Source organism: Rhincodon typus, chromosome 13, assembly GCF_021869965.1.
Source record: "Rhincodon typus isolate 14 chromosome 13, sRhiTyp1.1, whole genome shotgun sequence".
Lineage (NCBI taxonomy): Eukaryota > Metazoa > Chordata > Chondrichthyes > Orectolobiformes > Rhincodontidae > Rhincodon > Rhincodon typus.
In genome coordinates, this window is record NC_063344.1 from 29,876,925 (window position 1) to 29,900,432 (window position 23,508).

Here is a 23,508-nt window from a genome sequence, read left to right on the forward strand (position 1 = left end):
TATCCCTCCTCTATCCGCCTCCCACTCTCTCCCTATTTATTTCAAAACCCCCTTCCCCTCCCCCTTTTCTGATGAAGGGTCTAGGCCCGACACGTCAGCCTCTCTGCTCCTATGATGCTGCTTGGCCTGCTGTGTTCATCCAGCCCTGCACCTTGTTGTCTACAATAAATCTAACTGAGTTATGGTTACAATCTCTAAAATACTCTCCTACCAAACTGCCTTCTACCTGCCTTGTTTCATTTCCAAATATTAGGTTCAGAACTCTCCCTCCCTTCTTGGGCTTTCTACATACTGGCTAAAATACTTCTCCCGGTTGCAATTTAAGAGTTTTGCTCCCACCCTACATTGCGCACTAAAATTACGCCAGTTAATATTTTGATAGTTCAAATCTACTACTATTATTGCCTTATTATACTTACACTTCTCTGAAAGTTGATTGCATATTTGATCATCTATTTCTCCCTGACTGTTGGAGGCCTACAGTGCCCAACAGCATGTTTGTCCCTTTTGTGTTTTTTACATCCACTCTAATGGCCTCATTTGATGCTCTTTCTAAGATATCATCTCTCCTCACTGATATAATTCATTTCTTGATCAATAATGCAACACCCCATTGTCTTCCATCTCCTTCTCAATCTCTTCTGAATACCCTGTAGCCATGAGTGTTGAGCTGCCAATCCTACCTACCTTACAGCCAAGTCTTTGTCATAGTTACATTTCTTACTCCACATACCTATCTGTGTTCTGAAGAAGTGTCACTGGACCCAAAACGTTGGCTCTGCTTTCTCACCACAGATGTTGCCAAACTGCAAAGTTTCTCTCGCTATTTCTGCTTTGGTTTCAGATTTCCAGCATTTGCACTTTGTTTTCGGTTTAGTGCCCTCAGCTTGTCTGTTTATTCTGTAGGCTTTTTGCATTAAAATATACTCAGTTTAGTCTTGTTAAACTCATTTCTTTCTTGTCTAGGCCATATTTCCTCTGCCTTCCAGAGGACACTCACTAGCATTTAACTTTAATGTTAACACTCTCTCCACGGACATTCTCTCATTCCACCACTGACATTCAGTAGCAGCAGTGTGCACCGTCTTCTCAAGATGAACTGCAGAAATGCACCAAGATATCTTAGGCAGTACCTTCCTAATCCATGATCAAACTAATCTGGATGGAATAGAGCAGCAAATGCACAGGAGCATCACCATCTGCAAGTTCCCCTCTGAGCCACTCACCATTTAACTAGGGAAAATATTACTGTTCTTTCAGTGGTCACTGGTCAAAATCCTAAAACTCCCTCCCTAATGGCATTGTGAATGTTGTTGTGTATTTGTATAAGTACAATGGACTGTTAGTTTAAGAGTTCAATCATGTAATGTCATGATGATGTCATTGATCATTTTGGGCAGGAAACAGCTTTGTCTAACTTTGCTGCCTTTCAATGAACACCTCCTTAATAAAGCTTCTGCTGTTTAACACTTTGGCCTCCTGGTCCTTCTTGGAACATAAGAACAAAAGAAAACTGACGATGAACATAAAAGTTGCTTTGAGATTTACTGGGTGAATCCACTGATTCATTGATAAAAAAAGAGTTCTGATCCTAACTGAAGATGTCAGGGGCACTTACACTCCCATTTCAAAATGTTGTTCTGTGACATCCATGACCGTGGCACCCAGGAGGCAACATACTATCCCCTGTAGTCACAAAGGTGCCTGTCTGCTCTCCTCACTAATGAATTCCCTACTACTATTGTCCATCCACACTTCTTTCTCTTCCTCTTAGTAGCTGTACTATAGGCCTTGCCTTTGGCTGGCCACTAAAGAGGAATCATCACTGTTACCATTTTCCAAGGTTGAAAATGATTTATGAGTGAGATGCATTTACTGCCTGCACTTCATTTACATGACTGTTCACTGACCTTTGGTTAAACATCTCTGCTGTCATCCTTTCCAAGCATGGAATCAACTAATGCAACTCCACCTTGGAGGTGCAATAACAGAAGCCACAGCACCACCACTACCATCAGCACAACAGGATAAACAACAACAAGACATTGAGATGAGTTTATCACTAATGAGTGTAAAGAGCCTATTAGCATGTAGAATCGCTCATTATTGCCCTCTTTATTATCTAATCTCACCTCATTGATATACAGTGTCCCATTCTCCCAACTACTGTATAGAAGCTTGATGCTAAGAATTCCCTACATGTAAATCAGAGTGGGTACCTGGCACCTCTAGCTTACTGTTTGCTCCACCACACATGCATTTTGCACATACAGCATCAACATCTCAGGGCACATTCCATCAGCTACATGAACTTTGTTTCCATTACACTGGCATATGACATGTACCAGCCTCATTGCACCATCGTGGCATTTTGCCGATCTAGTTACAATACGGGTTCTGCACTTTATAATGCAGCACTTTACAGCACATTGGCACCTTTAATTGTGATACCTCTGTAAGTACACTGTGTGTGCAGGAGCAAGCACACAGCTCACGGACCAGGGAGAGCCTCAGCATTGCTTCCTTGCTTGCTTGACACATACTCACTTTGTACTTAAGCAGTTACATGCATGAACATGTAAATGTTAACCATGGGGAAAAAACTTGATGATAAAAGATATTATATAAAGTAATGGTTCTGAAAGAGCTCCTTCTTTCATCAGCAATATGGGTCTGCCAACAGTACATGGACTGCAGTGCTTTAAGAAGGCAGGTCACCATGACCTACTCATGATGAGTTTAACAAGACTAAACTGAGTATATTTTAAGGATGGCAGTTTCCTTCCCTAAAGGACATTAGTGAAGCAGATGGGTTTTTCCGACAATTGACAATGGATTCATGGTCATCATTAGATTCTTAATTCCAGGCACTAAGAGTCTACAAGGGAATACAAACAGGTTGAGTGAGTGGGCAAAAAAGGCATATAGAACATAATGTGAGAAATTGTGAAGTTGTTCACTTTGGCAGCAAGGATAGAGGAGGTGAATTTTATTTAAATGCAGAAAAAGTACAAAATGATGCAGCACAGAGAAACTTGAGCACACTTGTGTACAAACCACAAAAAGTGAGCATTCAAGTACAGTGGGCAATAAGGAAGAAAAGTGGGATGTTATTTCAAAAGGAATGGAATATAAAAATAGAGAGGTCTTGCAAAAACTATAAAATTTATAGCCTCCCATTCCTATCAGAGGTCCAATGCCCCTCTGTCTCTCATGTAAGATGATCCTGATTGTCTCCTGATTCTCCTTATACCTGCTCATTTTTGGATCACCATATTGAGCCACTCTGTAAACGTCATAATGTTGTGTGATGCACCTGTGTCTATCATATGTTCTTCTTCTGCAGACAACATTCCAACAGTCACAAACTATTTATCTCCTGTTGTCCTGACTGAACCATAGAAGATAGCAGCAGGAGTACTCCATTCAACCCCTTGGTTTTCGTCCAACATCATGATCATGGCTCCACCACTTTCTCCTCATTTCAGTCCTAACAGGTTTACCCCTTATCCTTAAACCAAGACCCCTGGTTCTGGACTCCCATACTATCAGGAACATCTTTCCTGCATCTAACCTATCTAGTTTTATTAAAATTTTATAGATTTCTATGAGATCTCACTTCATTCCTGTACACTCCAGTGAATACAATCCCCTCATACGTTAGTCCTGCGATCCCAGGAATCAATTTGGTAAGCCTTGTTACACTCCCTCAATAGCACGAATATCCTTCCTCAGATAAGGAAACCAAAACTGCACGCAATATTCTGTATGTGGCCTCATTGATGCGCTGGGTAACTGGAGCAAGGCCTCTTTGTTCCTGTACTTGATTCCTCTCACTATGAAAGCCAACATACATTTTGTCCTGAGATAGTAGGAACTGCAGATGCTGGAGAATCCGAGACAACAAGGTGCAGGGCTGGATGAACACAGCAGGCCAAGCAGCATCATAGGAGCAGAGAGGCTGACGTTTCGGGCCTAGACCCTTCATCAGAAAAGCTTTGTCCTCTTTACTTTTGTCCTCTTTACTACCTGTTGTACGTATGTGCCTACTTTCAGCAACAACAAGTACACAAAGACACCTTTCTCTCAATTTACAGCTATTCAAATAATAATCTGCCTTTCTATTTTTGCTACCAAAGATAACCTTATACTTATCCATATTATACTGCATCTGCCATGCATTTGCCCACTCACACAGCCTGTCCAAATCACACTGTGCATCCTCCTCACAGCTCACCCTTCCATCCAGCTTTGTGCCATTTGCGAATTTTGAAATATTATATTTAGTGCCCTCATCTAAATCATTAACATAGATTTGGAATAGCTCAGGATCCTCATATTGATCCTTGCAGTAACCCACTAGCCACTGCCTATTATTCAGAAAAAGGCCCATTTATTCCTATTCTTTGGTTCCTGTCTGCTAACCAATTTTCTATCTGCGCCCAGTCCAATGAGCTTTAATTTTGCACATTAATCTCATATGGGGCTTTGTCAAAAGCCTTCTGAAAGTCAAAATAAAACACATCCACTGGCTACCCCGATCAACTCTACTAGTTACATCCACAAAGAATTCCAGTAGATTTGTCAAGCATGATTTTCCTTTTGTAAATCCATGCTGACTGTGTTTGATTCTACCACTGTTTTCTAGTCACTATGCTATAAAATCCTTGATAAATGGACTCTAGCATCTTCCCCACTACTGTCATCAAACTCACTGATCTAAAATTCCCTGCTTTCTCTCTACTTGCCTTTCCAAAACTGCCATATTTTGGACAATGACTTATCAGAAACTTTGGCTCATATCTGTTTGGAAGCCATCTATACCTCCTTGTTGTCTTTCCTTCTAGCCAAACATGCGTACAAAATGATATAGCTTTTTTGCAGCGAGAGCAATGCTTTCCCCATGTTGGATATGCCTTCTCTTCATTTATGCTTTGACATTTGTAGGAATTGCATCCTGCCCTTTCTCTGTGATATTTCTGCCCTTTCAACTTGGAATGTCTATCAACACAATGCGAAACCTGTTCTATTCTGCCATGAATATTCTCCACTTGCTGTTTTATCACTTCAGAATTCTTTCAATAGTCTCTCAAGCCTATTACAATCAAGAGACTCTTTACATGTTGGGCCGTAATATTAAACACATACCACTCAAAGCTTAAGTTGATTTGCTGTTCAAAATGTACCCTCGAGACTTTCAAAACTTCTGCTTTCTACTTTTTCTGTTCCTCTGAAAGATTTGGATGGCCTACACTTTGAAACAATCTCACCAAACAGTGCTAAAAGTGTAGTTACTCATAGCTGTTCTGGTTGGTTAATGAAACCTGTTACAATTTCATAATTTTGCTATTGTGTGTAGAAATTTGCCACAAACAGCACAACACCTTCACCAACTCCCTGCAATGACTCAAAACTCACTAGTGTTGCTTCTTCAACAGGAAGTCTCACCGTGTGGCTCAGTGGTTAGCACTGCTACTTCACAGCACCACGGACCTGAGTTTGATTCCAACCTTGTGTGGAGTATGTTCTCCCTGTGCCTGTGCAGGTTTCTGCTGGGTATTCCAGCATCCTCCCACAGTCTAAACATGTGCAGGCTAAGTAGTTTGGCCATGCTAAATTGCGTGCAGTGTCAAGGGATGTGCAGGCTAGGTGGATTAGCCATGAAAAATGTAGGAGTTACAGGGATATGGTAGTAAGGTGTGTCTGGGTAAGATGTTCTTTGGAGGGTCGATGCAAACTCAATGGGCTGAATGGCCTCTTTCTGTACTGTAGGGATTTTATGAGTATCAGACTATTGTCTTTTTAAGAATTTTAATTACTTGCTCACCAGAGTTGTGTCAGCTAATATTTCAGCCATCACTCATCTCATAAAACTGTCAGTGGTTGCACAGTACCAGGGAGCTGATTTAGCACAGGCCTTTACCATTTTAATGCTCCTCACCTACCCCCAGCACTTCATTTGCACCACCATGGAGGTGGTAAAGTTCTGCCCATAATATCGCATTAACTTTTTAGTGGCCTAGATTGAATCAAAATTCCACACAATACATATGAAAAATAGTTAAATAGATTATAGTTTCAATTTCCACATTGATGATACACTGGAGAGTGAGATCTGAATCATCTGAATTCTTTCTTGTTGACCTAAATAGCATTTAATATTGAATGGAATCTGAAGATAAACGCCAGCTGCTAGAGGACAGACACACTGGAACCTGGAGCCATCTCGATCCTTGGCTTTAAATTTACGTACAACACAATTCCCTGAAACTCCCTATTGTACTTTTGAGATATGATAACATCTAGGACTTTTGATCATTATTGAATTACATTGCTGATTCAATCAGGATTTGAAAGATCTGCTGACCTTAGTGTGGAAGAAACTTAATTATTACAATGCGCAGGGTGGTGAAAATTGTTTCTGTACTATTTAAAACATTTAATAATTTAAAGTGAACCCAGATTCCTGGAACCATGGCAGTAAGTGGTATATGTTGGCACCAACAGCTTTTATGTTGAAGTACATTGAATTATTACCTGAAGATTCAACAAAGTAGTGACAGTTGCTGGCAAGAAAAGACTCAGGGGTGAATCCACAGTTTCTCAGGTGGTGAACACAAATCCTCCTGGACAAGATCTGCTTGAGGAGAGATCTTCTAGTGGACCTACAGGGAAGGCTGTCACTTAAGTCAGTTCAAGGGTTTAGAGGAGTATGGGCCAAATGCTGGCAAATGGGACTAGGTCAGATTGGGATGTCTCGTCAGAACAGAAAAATTGGACCGAAGGGTCTGTTTCACTGCTGTATGACTCTCTGACACTAACTGAGAGATCATTGGCCTGGAATGTTGATGCTTCCAGCAGTTTATATTTATATTTTGGATTTACAACCATTGTAATACTTTGCTCGTGTCACCTAAGTCACCAGAGCAATGTGACAGAATTTCTGCGATCTGGCCTCCTGGTCCTGAGGATAGCGTTACCCTCTGTACAATACCTCTTCCTCCTTCCTCCAGCTGGTTATTTGGCAATAAATTATGATGAAATGGGTAAAAATCTTTCTGATACTCTATAATTAATATTTCTTACAGGGGTTAACAATCATATCATTTCTATGGACTATATGTCCATTAATTATTTGCTAATTGGGCACGGAATACTGTTAAGTCCGTGGCTTGCTCACAAATCTTGTTTGGTGCTCCCGCCATGCTTGCGATTTTATCCTTCCAGGAGTGGATAAGGTTAAAAAATAAGCTGATAGCAATCATTTATGGTTTAAAGTGGACTGTTGTAATTTCTAAAGGAAAGACCATTGATTTCAGTTTTTTAGCCACTGAATAGCCAGTATGATGCCTTCACTGGAATTTAGGATTCCTGGGGCAGAAATCCCACCTGCCAAAATCTACCAGTTAATCAGGGACCAGCAGCTCTTTAATGTGGAAGCACCACTGGCAGTGATAGCTGCTGCCAGTAATCTTCAAGGACTTCACAAGGGATTGTTGCTGGATCACTGAGCACAGATGAGTGAAGATGGGATGTGGGTCACAGGGAAGATGTCATGATAATAGGAGGAGCAGGGTGTGGGTTGGCTCTCAGTGGTGCCCCATCCTTCCTGATGGTAGGTCCCTTATTTGGGCACTACTTGTCAGACAATGAGAGACCCTCTCACACACCACTCCACCCTTGGTAGGTCACCGTAAAATGAGATAGGGTGTGTTGGGTATCCTTCTGGACACACAGGCAGCCTGTACAACTTCCATTTAGTCCTTGAACCATCAATAAATTTTGGTGGGCTCAGGGATAATTGATGTCAATGAGTTCCCGGTCTAATTCATGATCTGCCCCAAATAACTTTCTCACATTGGAGACTTCCTACTGCTGACATAATCCAGGATTGAGGTGAGGTGGTTTCCTGCCACAGGCAGACAGACTCATGGCCTTCCCCACAATTAAGTGGACCCAAATGCCATTTTTAACTTGTTCATATGGAAGTTTGCTGGGTCTTTGCTTCTTTCAAAAAATGAACATGTGGAGCACATATTCTTCTGTGTGCATAAAGATGCCTGAGGGCTGCACAATCAAGAAATTTTCCATATTAATAAATGTCCCAGAGTTCCTGTTCAGGTGAAATTTTGATTTTCATGTTACCACTGATAGTGACCACTATGGTCGTCAAAATTAATTTCTTCTACAATAGGTTGCATCGCAATATATTCTTTACATATACATCCTATTTACATCCTTTCCAAGTGAAACAACGACCTAATCAAAACTCCTCAAATATAAAGCACTCATTTTTCAGAATTTTGAATTAAACATTTTCTCTACCTCAATGATGCTCAGAAGCTCTTCCACGTATACCCGTTCTGTTTCAATCAGCTCATTCATGATGTGCCTGAGAAATAGATAAATGGCATTAAATTTTCTTTTATAAATCATGTGTCCTGAACAAATTCTAATAATACATCATTGCAATAGACTGAAAATCTAGTCATTGTTCATTTACATTTACCTACTCATAACAGTAAATTACTTATCAGTTGTAGAACTATAGAATTCTAGATCATCGTGAAGCATCATCATATAAATCAAAAGTATTATTTAGGCAACATGTATCATATTAATGTATAATACCCAAAAATCTACTGGTCATATTGAAATTATTTGAAAATATACATATATCAATTAAAGACCAACAATTAACCATAGTAACTGTTCTTTAGCCACGTCCTTCAAATTGAAACCTAGTATTGAGCTTTCAGTCTTTAGTCAAATAATACTCTTGGACTTGATGTCACTCCCAGTGAGTCTCTGTTCACTGTGAACCAAATGTAACTTTATACAAGCAGATACTGAGCAGAAATCCTTGTTCCTGGAATTAATTTCAAGACTTGACACAAACCTTCAACGTGTTCCTTAGTGCAAGAATGAACACTCTAATGGACCCTGTGACTTAGACGTCAATGGTAGGAAGTCTCCAATGTGAAAAAGTTACTTGCAGTAGATCATGAAGTTAGGCTAATTAGCCTAACCTTGGTAGTGGGTAAGATTTTAGAGTCCATTGTGAAGGATGAGATTTCTGAATACTTGGAAGTGCATTGTAAAATAGGGAAAAGTCAGCAAGGCTTCATCAAGGGGAGGTCATGCCTGACAAATCTGTCAGAATTCTTTGAGGAAGTAATGAGCAGGTTAGACCAAGGAGAGACAATGGATGTTACCTACCTGGACTTCAAGAAGGCCTTCGACAAGGTGCCGCACAGGAGGCTGCTGAGTAAGATAAGGGCCCATGGTGTTAGAGGCAAGATACTAGCATGGATAGAAGATTGGATCTCTGGCAGAAAGCGGAGAGTGAGAATAAAAGGGTCTTTCTCAAGATGGCAGCCGGTGACAAGTGGTGTTCCATAAGGGTCAGTGTTGGGACCACAATGTTTCACTTCATACATTAATGATCTAGATGAAGAAACCGAGGGCATTCTGACTAAGTTTGCAGATGATACAAAGATAGGCGGAGGGAGAGGTAGTATTGAGGATGCGGGGAGGCTGCAGAAGGATTTGGACAGGTTAGGAGAGTGAGCAAAGAAGTGGCAGATGGAGTACAACGTGGGAAAGTGTGAGGTCTTATCAACCATGATTGAATGGCTGAGCAGACTCGATGGGCTGAATGGCCTAATTTCTGCTCCGATGTCTTATCGTCTGTGGTCTTCTATAAATAAGGTTTTATTCAAAGTAAAATTAAGCAGTAGCATAAAATCAAGATGATAAATCCTACTTTCTTACTGAATCTTTAGTTTATACCTCACATAGAAAATTGAAATCTCACACTTTTCTAACTCTCAGTGATGCTAAACCTAGGCCAGTGTTTAGAACATAAAATTTTTACAGATTTGATCTGTCTTTATCTTGAAGAAATCAGAGAAATAATGAATTAAGGAAAGTTGACCTTTTCTTTCAATTAGTCATTTCCAATTGCCAAGCTGTCCATCAATTAAATGTCAAAGCAAATTATCCTATCTCTCAGAAATCTAGATGACCAGTGATAGACTCTTACCTTTGCAGATATTTATTGTTGGGTCCTTCCCACGAGAGAAAACTAATGAATTTGTAATTTGATTTTTTTTGAAGCAGATATTGTCATGATAACTGTGTATGATTGCCTTGTCTATGCCCGAAAACAATCTAAACACATCTAAAGATAACAGATTCCATCTCACCCACAGACAGCAAGCCTACAGCAACAGAGAATTATAAGTGAGGATGAAGGGAAATAGGAATGGAGAGAATAGAGCAAAGGGGGAGATAATGAATAAGTGGGAATGCGTACGGATGGTAAAAGGAGAAATATTATGAGGGAATGAAGGAAGGGGAGAAAAGCAAAAGGGGGCAGGAACAGAAGCAGCAAAGGCAGGAACCTTGTTTCAACAGAGTGGGGACAGACACAAAGCAGGGGTTCCAAGTTCATCCAAGATTAGCATCTCTTAAAACTGGCCAGCAGTGTATAAAGCCATACTACATATCCTTAAGGGGAGAAGCATTTTGACTGCATCAGGAAGACCAACTTGATCATTACTTGATCTAACATTTGCAGTCAACAACACAGACACTGACACTGCAAGTACTTTAGAGAGTACTACAGAGATAGAATCCATCCCTTGTAAATCAATGACCATGAGTGATCTATAGCTAGGTCAGAACGAAACTATGACATGAGTGCCAGTTCACAGGAGATTGGGATCACACTTGAAGTGTGTTGCAAAGGACTCAGATCAGAACCTGGTTGGGGTGGAAAACTGAAAAAAATGAGGATGTTCACTAACATCAAATTACTCAGTGCATTTGGCCTGTTGTCACTTCCAGAAGTGATTAACAGTAAAACTGGTGTATGAGATATACTAGTCTGAGTCACATGCTTCAAAACAGAGCTACAGTAAAACCAATATGATCATTTCCAAGTACTACTGCTTTTTTTAAAACTGGTTATTCATTCTGGTTGTCATAGAGATGGAGAAGTCCACCTCCAACTTGACAAGGTCTTATGCTGTGCTAAGAATTCAGGCTTTCCAATGTAAGATAGTGGCCAAATCCTTGAGAAATGTTGCAAAGCTGACTGCAATGCAACATCTGATAACATAAAAAAACATGAGAATGTAAGGAATAGAAGCAACAGTAGGATCATCAAGCCCATCCTTCCTTTCAACAAGATCATGGCTGATCTGTGCCAGCTTATCATGGCCCTCAATTTCCCAATATATTAAAAATCTAAATAAAAACCGAAAAAAACTGCAGATGCTGTAAATCAGGAACAAAAACAAAGTTGCTGGAAAAGCCCAGCAGGTCTGACAGCATCTGTCAAGGAAAAAACAGAGTTAACGTTTCAGGTCTGGTGACCCTTCCTCAGAACTAGGACTAAGTTTCCCCTTATTCTGTGTGTGTGTATTAAAAATCTATCTACCCCTTCTTTAAATAATTTCAGTGACCTAGCTTGCACAAATATCTGGGATAGAGAATTTTAGACACTCGCTGCCCTGATGGAGAGGAAAATCCTTTGCATCGCAGGTTTAAGTAAGTGTCCCCTTATTCTGTAACTATGTTCCCTAGTTCAAGATTCTCCACACAAGCAGAAACATCTCTTCCACATCTAACCTGATGTGTCCCCTTAGAATCTTGTAGGATTCGATACAATCGCACTGCGTTTTTCCAAACTATAATGAATTAAGACTTAACTTGCTCGGCCAATCTTAATAAGTCAACTCCTTCATCCCATGATTCAGCCCATCTTCTTTTGAATCACATTCAATGGGAGTACATCCTTTCTGAAATATTCGGACCAAAACTATACAGTACTCTGGTGAAGCCTTACCAACATGTTGTATATTTGTAACAAGAGTTCCCTACATTTAAATTCCAAACTCTTAGCGATAAAGGCCAAAATTCTACTTGCTATCTTAATTACTTGCTGCACATGCACGTTCACTTTTTGTGTTTTAAGCCAAAGAACATCCCTCTGTGCTGCACTTTTTGGAGTCTCTCTCCATTTAAATGACTTCTGATAATTTTTACCAAAGTGCATGACCTCACACTTTCCAACATTAAAATCTAGGTCTGAATTGCCCTCACTGCTGGTTGATGTCTTAATTCCATTGCAGGACAAGAAGAAGCCACCCAACATTTGACTGCTGCAGTGGAATGTCATGAGATCAGTGAGGTCATAAGATCTTTGCTTGTTACCACAGTTTGGTACTTAAAAACTTTGCATCATGGCTGTAATATCAACATCTTTTGGGTCTTGCTCACTCTCATATAAGTCTTAAAATCTGTGTTCCATCACAGTATTGGGATGAGGTTCCATGATGCCTAAATCAATTCTTCTGTTTCAGGATGATAGTATTCATGTTCTCACCATTGAGTCTCTGCCAATGTCCTTGTTGTCGATGTCGAGCAGTCTGAAGTTAGCCTTTCCTGGGCCAGACCTGGGGGAGGCTATCCTACAAGATCATCTAATGTTTCAAGCATTGAAAATCAACTGGCTGTAACATCCATGCTGTAGCCATTAGGGTAGGAATACTAAAAGTCAAAGGGATCTTTAAGACACATACTAAAGGAATGCTCAAGATTGAGCAATGTATAAAGTATTGGACGTGATGTTCGATAAAATGAGTATGGAACAGTTATTTTCAATTCTCCCTCTATTTCATCCAACTGTGCAGCAGTTTGAAAGTTCTGGCAGGTGCTGTGCACATGTTAGCCCCTTGAAGTTACTGTGCATGTGCAGCTGGGCAACAAGAATTTCACACTTTTCCACGCTTAATAACATCGCCTCACACTTCAAAAGAAAATTACTGGTTGTGTTCATTGTTTTGTGATAGAATCCCTACAGTGCAGAAGCAGGCCATTTGATGCATTGAGTCTGCATCAACCCTTTGAAGAGTACCCACCCCCATCAAAATAACCCTTCATTTACTGTGGCTAATCCACCGAGCCTGCATAACCCTGGATGCCAAGGGGCTGTATAGCATAGACAATCCACGTAACCTGCATATTTTTGGACTGTGGGAGAAACCCACACAAAAATGGGGAGAACGTGCAAACTCCACACAAACAGTCAGCCAAGGCTGGAATCAAACCTGGGTCCCTGGCGTTGTGAGGCAACAGTGCTAACCACTGAGTCCTTAGAGAATCTGATGTATCTTATTTCAAGATTACAGTCAAGAGGATGTTTTGATGATCTGTACTAGAGGCATACTGAGGTGGGAATGTACTGAAAAACAGACACCTAGTATTTCATCTGGGGAACCAGCCTAATGATACCCTTACAGAAAACCAGTCCAGTCATGGATGTGTTGGCATCCTCCCTTTTCTTGCCTTCCTCTTGCTCTTTCTCTTGTGGTGGTTGCTGAATGCTTTGTAGCAAGAGTTACAGTCTTATATTTGTCATTTCATGGACACTTGCTCCAACAAGTACTAAAAGGCTGCTTTCAAGTGGCAAAGGCAGTGGAACTATTACTTCACCACCATGATGGTCTGTTCAATGACATTCACTGTGGCAGTATGACTCTCACTGTATGAGTGTGCCACATGCGATGGATTTGCAGACGGGAATCACCAGCCAGGTGTAGAACGGATATTCCCTGTCATCAAACAGCTACTTCTTAGTACAACACATTAGCTGGAAAATTGCTGGAATTTCTGACTGGCACATGATCATAACATAATTTGAACTATTGCCAGTAATAGTTGGCATAGACCAGTATAATGTTCTAGGTGTGGTCACAAACCAACAGCACAATGAGTGAGTTGTACCTTTGTAGTTCCAGTACCTCTGCCCATTAAGTTACAGTATCCAAAATGTGATAGGTGTGCATTTGTTAGTTCTCTGCACTATGGGAAAGGCTGCTATTTTAACAAACGTTTTCATTCACTCTCTTGACTCCTCTGTTTAGACAGATAACAATGAAGACCCTTCTGTTGGCATGCTAAACCTCTGTGATGTCTTGGGTGTAGTGATGTATGGTGGGCTGCAAAACCTCTGCTACCTTATCTGTTCAGACTGTAAGGATTTGCTGGTGGAAAAGAAATTATGTTCAGTGTCACTTTAACAGCCACTGGGAGCTGATTCCCCAAATGAAATACTAGGTGCCTGTTATTCAGTACATTCCCACCTCAGTATGCCTCTAGTACAGATCATCAAATCACCCTCTTGACTGTAATCATCATCATGTTCTGTGGCCAGAGGTCTTTTCAAGAGACTCTATCTACCTCTTTGGTAAGCATGGCCTCTGCAGACACTGTTACTGGCTTGGGTGGAGATAAGAAAACTGCTCCCTGAAGATCCTATGTTACCAAGTCCTCCTGCTGAGCTTCCTCCTCCCTTGGCTTGTTTTCTCTGTATTGGTTGTGCTGCCCTCTGATTCCATAGCCTAAGTGGACAGTGCAACTGTAACTCCATAACTAACAGTGAGTGGGTAGTATTAATCAGAAGCACACAATGCTTTTCTAATGTCCAACATTGCTCTCCTGAGACTTAACAAACCTTTCAAACTTTTTCCCATAAGCAAGTGCTTCCACAAATTTGACAAGAAAAAGCAACTTATCTGCACGTTAGATAGTGATGCTTTTAAAAGCTATTAGCAAAGGGTACCTCATGCTGTTGATACATATTTAAGAGAAGGTGGTACCTGGGCTGACAAGGTTCAAAATAGCAAGTTGGACTTCAAATGAGTGTTAGCCTCTGATTTAACTGTCTGTCTACTTGGCGTAGTTCTAGCATATGCTCACATGGGCAATGCTGAACATGGTCAGGCGTTGCCTTAGTAGCAATTTTCATATTATTCAACAACCACAGTGCCGAATCAGAAATTTTGCCACCTTACCCTTTAATTACTCTTACTAAACTCTTCACAATTCAAAATTTTTGTTCAAATCTTCCCTTAATCTTCTCTGTCCCGATGAGAAAATTTCCTGCTTCTCCAGTCTATCCATGTAACAGCAATTGCTCACCACTGGAACCAGGATATCAGTTAGTTTAATGTTTGCATGGTCACCTGTGCTACTGCTATCATTTGACAAAGTGCCAAAAACACATTCACAGAGGTCTAGAATGTTTATGTGCATATGAAAATTATTAATATGCAAACCATTACATGTATATCTAATTTAACAATTCATCAAAGTCTTATCCTGTAAAGATTCTATGCCATTGTCTTTAAAAATAAGCATGTACCGCATATCCCGTGAGGCATTAATTTGATAAGTCTCAAGAGTCCTGCTGTTTAAATGTTTATGCTGCTTTGGGGTTTCCTCTTAGGAACTCAAAGCAACTCCATACATAGTCAGCATTCACCATTTTCATGGCCGTGAGGACTAAAGGAGAGTACAGCACTAATTTTCTTCCCTGTCCTTGCAAGCTTCTGCCCTATCTTCAATCTCTCTTTCCTTTCCAAAGTCCTTGAATGTGCTGTTGCTTCCGATATAAATACAGTGCCTACAAGGGCATTGTATTCCAGACTCCCCAAAGTGTGTCTACCATTTACATGGCACAAGCCAGAAGTGTGATGGAATACTCCCCACTTGCCTGGATGGGTGTAGGTCCAATAGCACTCTAGAAGCTTGATACCATCAAGGGCAAAGCAGTCCACTTGATAAGCACTGCTAAAATTCACCAAAGATCCTTAGACAGCACCAAAGATCCCAAACCCACAACCATTTCCACCTAGAAGGACAATGGCAGCAGATACATGGAAACACCACCACCTTCAAGTTCCCCTCCAAGCAACTCACCATCCTGACTTGGAAGTATTTTTTTTTAATTCACTTGTGGGATGTGGACATCGCTGGTTGGTCAGCAATTTTTGTTGCCCGTCCCTAGTTGCACTTGAGAAGGTGATGGTGAGCTGCGTTCTTGAACCACTGCAGTCCACATGCTATAGGTTGATCCACAATGCACTTAGGGAGGGAATTCCAGGATTTTGACCCAACAGTAGTGAAGGAATGGCGATATACTTCCAAGTCAGGATACGTCATCGTTCCTTCATTCAGAGCAGCTAGGGACCAGCAATAAATGCTGGTTAGCCAGCGATGCCCACATCCCACAAGAGAATATAAAAAAAAATCCACGTCTGCCCTCCCTGGAACTCCATGTTTGAATTTCTTGAAACAGGTTTTCACCCCTGTACCAAACCAGATTTTATCAAAGTCTTAATGGGGTCTTATGTGAATGTGACAAAGACCATCCATCTTTTCCTATTCTTTAACTTTGGTGTAGCCTTTGACATGTCTCACCACAGCATCCCCCTCCAGTGTCTCTCACTGTTGTCTAGCTGGGTGGAACTGCTCTTAACTGATTCCTGATAGACAGCTCTACATCACTTGCTTGATTCCTCAAGTGTTGTTAAATGACAAGACTGTTTATCCAACATTCAGTATATTATAGCAGAAATTTCCTCCAACTAAATATTAGGAAGATTTAAACCATGTTTTGTTTTAATCTCTGCTCCAAATTCCAATCCCCTAGCTACCACCTCTATCCTAGCATCATTTTGAGACTAAACCAATCTGTTTGTAACCTTTGTGTCCTATGGCTCTCAATAGGATGATGAGATGATATTCCAACATCTTATTCAAGCCATCACTAAGATGCAGTTCATAATGCCCAAATGTGCCCCTGTCTTATGCCACTGAAACTTTCATTCATGCCTTTGGTACCTCTAAATGTGATATTTCAAAGCACTCCTGGCTGATCTCTCACATTCGACACTCAACAAAATTGAAGTCATTCAAACCTCTACTGACAATGTCTTAACTCACATCAGATCTTGTGCATCTATTAGCCTGTGCTTGCTGACTTACATTGACTCTTGGCCAAACTATGTCTTGACTTTAATCTCCCCATTCTGTTTTTCAAAAGCACCATCACTCAATATCTCTGTAACCTCCAGTCTTACAACGATCCAAGCTATCTGTGCTCATCTAATTCTGGCCATTTTAATCACTCCAGCATTGATGACTACACCTTCAGTTTTGTAGGCTCCAAATTCTGGATTTCCTTCCTTCACCTCTCCTGCTGTTCACCTCACTTTCTTTGGCCTTGGCATTCCTCCTGGACCAAGCTTTTGGTCATCTGAGCTAATACATCTTCATATGACATACTGCCCCACACTTTGTTTTATAATCCTCCTGTGAAGTACTTTGAGATGTTTTATCAGATTAAATGTGTTAATAGCTGTTGTTACTGCATCCAGTTAGTATTAGAAAAGGAAAATGGTCCTCTAATCTTTAAAAGAAAAGTTTATTTTCCAATTCTATCTCCCACTTCTTCCTAAAATTTTTATCATAGACCTAAACAACTCTAGTTCAACACAAATGGTTTTACCCTTGTTTTATTTAGAGTGCTAATTCAGTCAGACAAGAATCAACAGACGCTGTTATGAGATTGCAATATATAAACTATTAATTTTTAATTCTATCAATTGATTTACCTGGACCTTTTGTCTGAAAGAAAACAAATTCAAATTTGCTTTGTTTTCTCTGCACTGTTTTAACATGTTCATATTGTTTTAAAATGGGTCCAGTGTTTATCCAACCCACATGAGAATGCAAAATTCTGACACAGATTAACAGTAATCATGTATGAATAGAATTTCATCTTCAGAATTTCATATTTTCCATTGTTTGAAATATCTAGAAATCCTAAAGCCAGTAAGCAAGAGTCACCACCTGCAAAAGCTGCCAGAGAACAAGGAGACCTACCAAAACCCACTATGCCAAAGGGTGTTGACGACTGTTTCAATGGCATATTGATAGCTTTGACAACAGAAGACTGAAATTTGTTGATTAACATGGGTTGTCTCCATTGTGTGTTGTAACATGGCTGAAACTCCTCTTTGTGAAAACATATAATTATATGCAATACTGTTGATGACAGAGTGAATAATATCAAGAAGATCTGCAGGATGGAACGGAAGCAGCTCTCTCCCAACAGTTTTTTTTGTCAAACTCCAGCCATATATCTGTTAGAAGTTGGAATACATCACAAAAAAAAATTCAAAAATAAAGGAAATTCATATGCCCTAGCACCCACTCTTGAAAAGGACTGTCTGCAGTTTAAAAGAGACCATCACCAGAAAATCAAGAGATAGTAGGAACTGCAGATGCTGGAGAATCTGAGATAACAGGGTGTAGAGCTGTAGTCACTGTATTTTGCACAGAAGCGAAGGCGAATGGGAAGGATTTTATTCGCGCGACTGCAAAGTACGAATTGATCAGGATGCTTGTGGTTGCACACATTGGGTGTACTGCTTTTCACTCAGCACTTCAGCTGACGAAAGGGTTGCACTCCAGAACTTTGTGATTTCAAATAAACCTGTTGGACTATAACCCTGTGTTGTGTGATTTTTGACTTTGCAATCAGCAGAGCATGACAGACAGCTGGGCTGTGTCCCCGCCTCCCTGGATTGATTGGTAGGTGGCGCGCATGCTCTGTGGGCGGCGAATACGTCCGTTGTTTGGTTTAGTGTCGGTGGTTGTTTGCTGAGTGGGTCAGAAGCCGGCGGATAGCGGGTAAGGATCTTTCCACCGCATCGTCTCAGTTTTGATTTCATAACTCCTGCGTGTATATGGATCGAGTTTATATAAGGGATAGAGACCGTGCTGAGAATATTCCCTTATCTGGAAGTTTCCACAGGACGTTCGAAGTGGAATGTTAAACGGTCATGAAACCTCTGCCTCAGAGCTTGGGTGTGTCTCTCATTTAACTTCATTTCTCCCCCGTAATAAGCAGGATTGTTTATTTTCAACGACAAGATTCAAGCGCATCCTTCGTAAGAACTATATACACTTTATAATCTGCCAGCACGTGTCTATCCACTTCAAAATAAAAGCAGGTTTCCGCACTCCAGAGTCGGTTTAAATGTTCACTTTTTCGCAAGTTCTGACTTGCTTGCATATGTTATCCACTCTTCACTGTCACTTATTTTAAATGAACAGGTCAGACTGCCCCAGGGAGGGGCCAGTGACAAAAAGCAAACATCAAACGGCTAATAGAAACTTATTAGATTTTACCAGGGGGTGATAACACACCCTGGTCGCTGTGGAGAACATCGGTCGTGGAAGGCCTTTATCAGGCCGATAGTTTCTCCAGTTTTGTCGCTGAGTTTCATGCCGTTGTGGAAGCCCGCTTTAAGAGAACGGCCCCACGTATGGGACTGGCATGCCAGACAAGGCAGAAACGGTAAAGGTGACAGGTTTCGTCGCCTGAAGGATGTTCATATACCGATTAACTTTTTTTTATTATATTCCAATAGCTACTTAATGACACCAGCATTTCATTTCTAGACACTTTGAGCTGAATTCAAATTCTCAAACTCAACTGCTGGAATTTGATTTATAATTTTAATCTAGTCCAGACCTTCAGTCTGATGACACCACTGCAATGTTTAACTTTTATCATCTGGCACAAAGTCCGAATCGTTCTTACTATCTGCCAAAGTAACTGGTTGTTCTGCTTATCTTCCATTCATAAAGTAGTGTGAACACTCTTTTTTATTGTCTGTATCTGTACATTCATTGCAAAGCAAAGTTTTGTGCGGGTCTAGGCCCGAAACGTCAGCGTTACTGCTCCTATGATGCTGCTTGGCCTGCTGTGTTCATCCAGCTCTGCACCTTGTCTCTAAAGTTTTGTGTACTTGGTTAGGTTAAAGAAAACACTATTTTTGTCATGTTACTTACAAATACCTTCAAGTAGAACATGTTAGAACAGCCATTACATCAGGGCAGTGGTGGTGTTTAACACTTTTAAAATGTTTTTTGAGCCATTCTTTAGTGTATGGTGGGGTACAGCTTTGAAAATTGGTAACATCGTTATATTCACTTTTGAAACTTTGAAGGGGCTTTCTGAGGGGGACTGAATTTGAGACATAATTGGTGCAGATTAACTTTATTTTTGGGTAAGGTGGATATTTAGATGTTTTGAAGTTGATTTTTCTCTTCTGGGCAATGGAACAGCCATTTCCTAATGGGAGGAAGCTAGTTTAATTTAAATGAAGTTGCTCATTTTTGTCAACTTTGACAGTTTTTCAGTTTTTTTTATACATTCTATTGTAAAAAGATACAGCACAGGTGACCAGTGTGAAAGATTAATCGGTTCCACTTCCAGTTTTTTTCCCCCCTCTAAAGCCTGAAATTAATTTCCCTTTTAAAATAATTATTGAACCTGATTCTACCATCCTTTCAAGCAGTACATTTCCAGGTCATGACAAAACTTAACATTCAAGTTGACTCTGGTTGTTTCGCCCATTTATTAAAGGTATTATTTGGCTACCATGTTTTCTGCCAGTGGATGCCGAACAAAGAGAAAAATTTATAAAATTGTTCATAATTTTGAACACTTCTGTCCAATCTCATCTTGACTTTCTCTGCTTGTAAGGTGATCAACCTGAGTCTTTCCAAATCCTTCACATAACTGAAGTCACTCATCCTCAGGACCATTCATGTCCCCTTTTCATAATTTCTGTTTCTCTTTTTGTGCTGCCGAGAGTTGAACATTATGCGGTAGCTGTATCCTATCTATTGATTTGTAAAAATTCATTTAGCCTAGGTCTTGTTTTGTAGTTTGGAACTTTACCCTTCTTTAGACTTTTGTAGACTTTACAGGCTTGCTAACTTAAGTTTCCACCTTCAATTTTTTCTGCATTAGTTTAGTTCACATTGTTTCTCTTTCTGTTTACAGATTTAGATAAGATATTTAAATAGAATTTGATTTTTGGGACTTGGTACCTGTCTTTATTGGGTATGGGAGGTGGTTCAGCGTTTGTAACCTGTTCTTTCTTTCTGTTCGGTCTTAGTTGGCCTGTACTACAATTCCACAACCTATTTACCTGCTTTCTTTCTTATCCTTGGATGCCGTTGCCTAGCAAAAGTCCATCAATCTCGGTCTTCAATGTGTCAACTGACAGTTTTTTTTGTGGTATGACATAGGTTTGGAGATATCGTACAGTGCAAGCAAATCCAGTTTTTTTGACGGGCAGAGCATAATTGAGCTCTACTTTGAATTTTAGTTTCAGAAGGTGACTTGCTGAGTTTGGGGCTGTTAGAGGATATATACCATGGTTAAATGTGAAAAGAAATACAGAATGCAGCAGCTTGGTGGGTTTAAAATGAGATGGAAAATTGTGTGTATTGCAACTTTAGTGTAATCAAAAGAACATCTGCATTTATTAAATAGTGGCCTTTGCAGGTTTAATGTTGGAAAGCAATGCTAACACATATGCTATTATACTTTGAGACCAGAGTAGAGAAGCTGTCTCTTCCACATAGCAAGGAGATAAGCTGAGGAGGATTGTTAATTAAGTTGATTTCAGATTCTGATGGTTTTCTGACAGCCTGATAGCTTTGCAAAATATGTACTATATAGCGTTTGCAATATGGATTCTTAATCAAGTCCTGGATTGAAGTGCAAGTTGTAATTCTCATAAATATGCATTTACAGTATTAAATTGAAATGTTTGGCTAATATGGGAGTAGTGTGTTCGGAGGAAGATTGCATTGGCAGTCTTAATGTGATGATCCCTGTTGAGTAATGTGTGTGAATTAGCTGCAAGAGAGCCACTCATGCTTATTTGAATTTTATAGTAACAAATGAAATTATATAGCTAATTTCAACATTAATTGATTGTCAGGTGTTTTTACAGTCAGTAAAACAGTATGCACTTGGTAACTTCCAGATCACGTAGACTAACTGTATTGGAAGTTTGGTTTGAATTATGAATTGATAGTCAGCATTAAGGAAATCAGTTTTTGGTGATCAGTCTGCATGCAAAGAAATGCCTTGAAGTTTCACTGGGATTTGTAACTCTCTACTCATGTCAGCTGTTGTTACGTGAATAGTTGACTAACAGACATGCACAGTAATCTGACTTAATCCTGAAGAAAGGTCAGTTAACGGTTTTTTGCATGAAACAAGTTGACAATTCTGGAGGCTAATTCTCAAAAGTAGTTGAGAATTCTAAAATTATGATTGACATTTCACTTAATCACTGTCTGTTGGCCCTCCTTGTTAAGCTTTATGATATTTTGTAAAATTTTTCACTTAAACCGGTTCCATTGTGTTTCCTAATTTCTTTTATGTTGCTCTGCCTGTAAGTATGTGTTGCTTCTGCATGCTGGGATTTAACCAGAGCATTTGTAAACCTCTGCACCTTGGGTAAGCACTTGAACTACCACTTGATACAATTACTGTCGTGTTTGAAGGTGTAACATTGCCCATTGAGTGACTGCATCTGATTGCCTTCTATTTGTTGAAGAAAGTTTCATATGTCCTGTCTGATGAGAGAACTTTATCCTGCACATATGTGGACACAATTATTGTAAGTTGATGTTAAGCCATTGATTAATGTGCTATAAAATTCCATGTGACCCATGTTTGCATCTATTCTTTGGATAAGTTGTTCAGTTTAGTTCCACACCCCATCTTTTTACTCAACCTGTATATCAATTATATATCCAACTGCTTTGAATTACTGTAGTCTTTTCATCCTCCTTTCAGATAATGCATTTCAGACCTTGCCAACCCTGTGTGGAAAATGATTTCTCTATATTTTCTTTCTTGCTTTTGCAATTCAAAGATTAAGAAGATTTGTAGCTCGAGTTGTGGATGAGGATGTAGACTTGCTTGCCGAGCTATTTTTGGGTTCGGTTGTAAGTGTTTCATCACTCTACTAGGTAACTTCATCAGTGTGCCTCCAATGAAGTGTTGGTGTGCTGTCCTGCTTGTTCATATGCCTCGGTTTGTTGGGGTGGTTGGTATCACTTCTGGTTTTGTTTTTCAGCGGTTTGTATATCAGGTCCAGTTCAGTGTTTGATGGAGTTCCAATTGGATTGCCAGGTCTCCAGGAATTTGCTGGCATGTTTTTGTTTGGCTTGTGCTGTTATGGATGTGTTGTCCCAGTCAAATTTGTCCTCCTTTGTCCATCTGTTTTGAGACAGAGAACTGGTTGTGTCTCTTGGTTGCCGGTTGGTGTTTGTGTAATGAGTATCAAGGTAGCCCACCTTACGACAGCCACTGACAAACACACAGGATGCCATACCCACAAACAATAAAACAAATGTAATGTACAAAATACCATGCAAGGACTGAAACATTACACAGGCCAAACTGGAAGAAAACTGACAATAAGAATACATGAACTCCAATTAGCTACCAAGAGACATGACCAGTTCTCACTGCTCCCAATACACACAGACAAAGGACATGAATTTGACTGGGGTAACACATCCATAATAGCACAAGTCAAACATAGACATGCCAAGGGATTCCTGGAGGCCTGGCATTCCAATCAGAACTTTAACAACAAACACATTGAACTGGACCTCATCTACAAACCACTGAAAAACAGATCCAGACGTGAGATAACAAGGTGTAGAGCTGGATGAACACAGCAGGCCAAGCAGCATCAGAGGAGCAGGAAGGCTGACGTTTCGGGCCTAGACCCTTCTTCAGAAAAATTTTTCTGAAGAAGGGTC

At 40.2% G+C, this 23,508-nt stretch overlaps 1 protein-coding gene and 1 long non-coding RNA gene across 2 annotated transcripts in view; one reads left to right on the plus strand and one right to left on the minus strand.

The window, feature by feature from the left end:
* The window catches only part of mcf2l2 (MCF.2 cell line derived transforming sequence-like 2), a 314,201-nt gene that overhangs the window by 105,542 nt on the left and 185,151 nt on the right, over positions 1–23,508 (minus strand). Inside the window, exon 16 of the mRNA XM_048604308.1 lies at positions 8,326–8,392. Within this exon, the coding sequence (XP_048460265.1) occupies positions 8,326–8,392 (67 nt within the window). The remainder of the gene's footprint in view (positions 1–8,325; positions 8,393–23,508) is intronic.
* LOC125484679 overlaps positions 18,476–23,508 on the plus strand; it is a 23,827-nt gene continuing 18,794 nt past the window's right edge. Inside the window, exon 1 of the long non-coding RNA XR_007263499.1 lies at positions 18,476–18,549. This is a non-coding gene — a long non-coding RNA (uncharacterized LOC125484679). The remainder of the gene's footprint in view (positions 18,550–23,508) is intronic.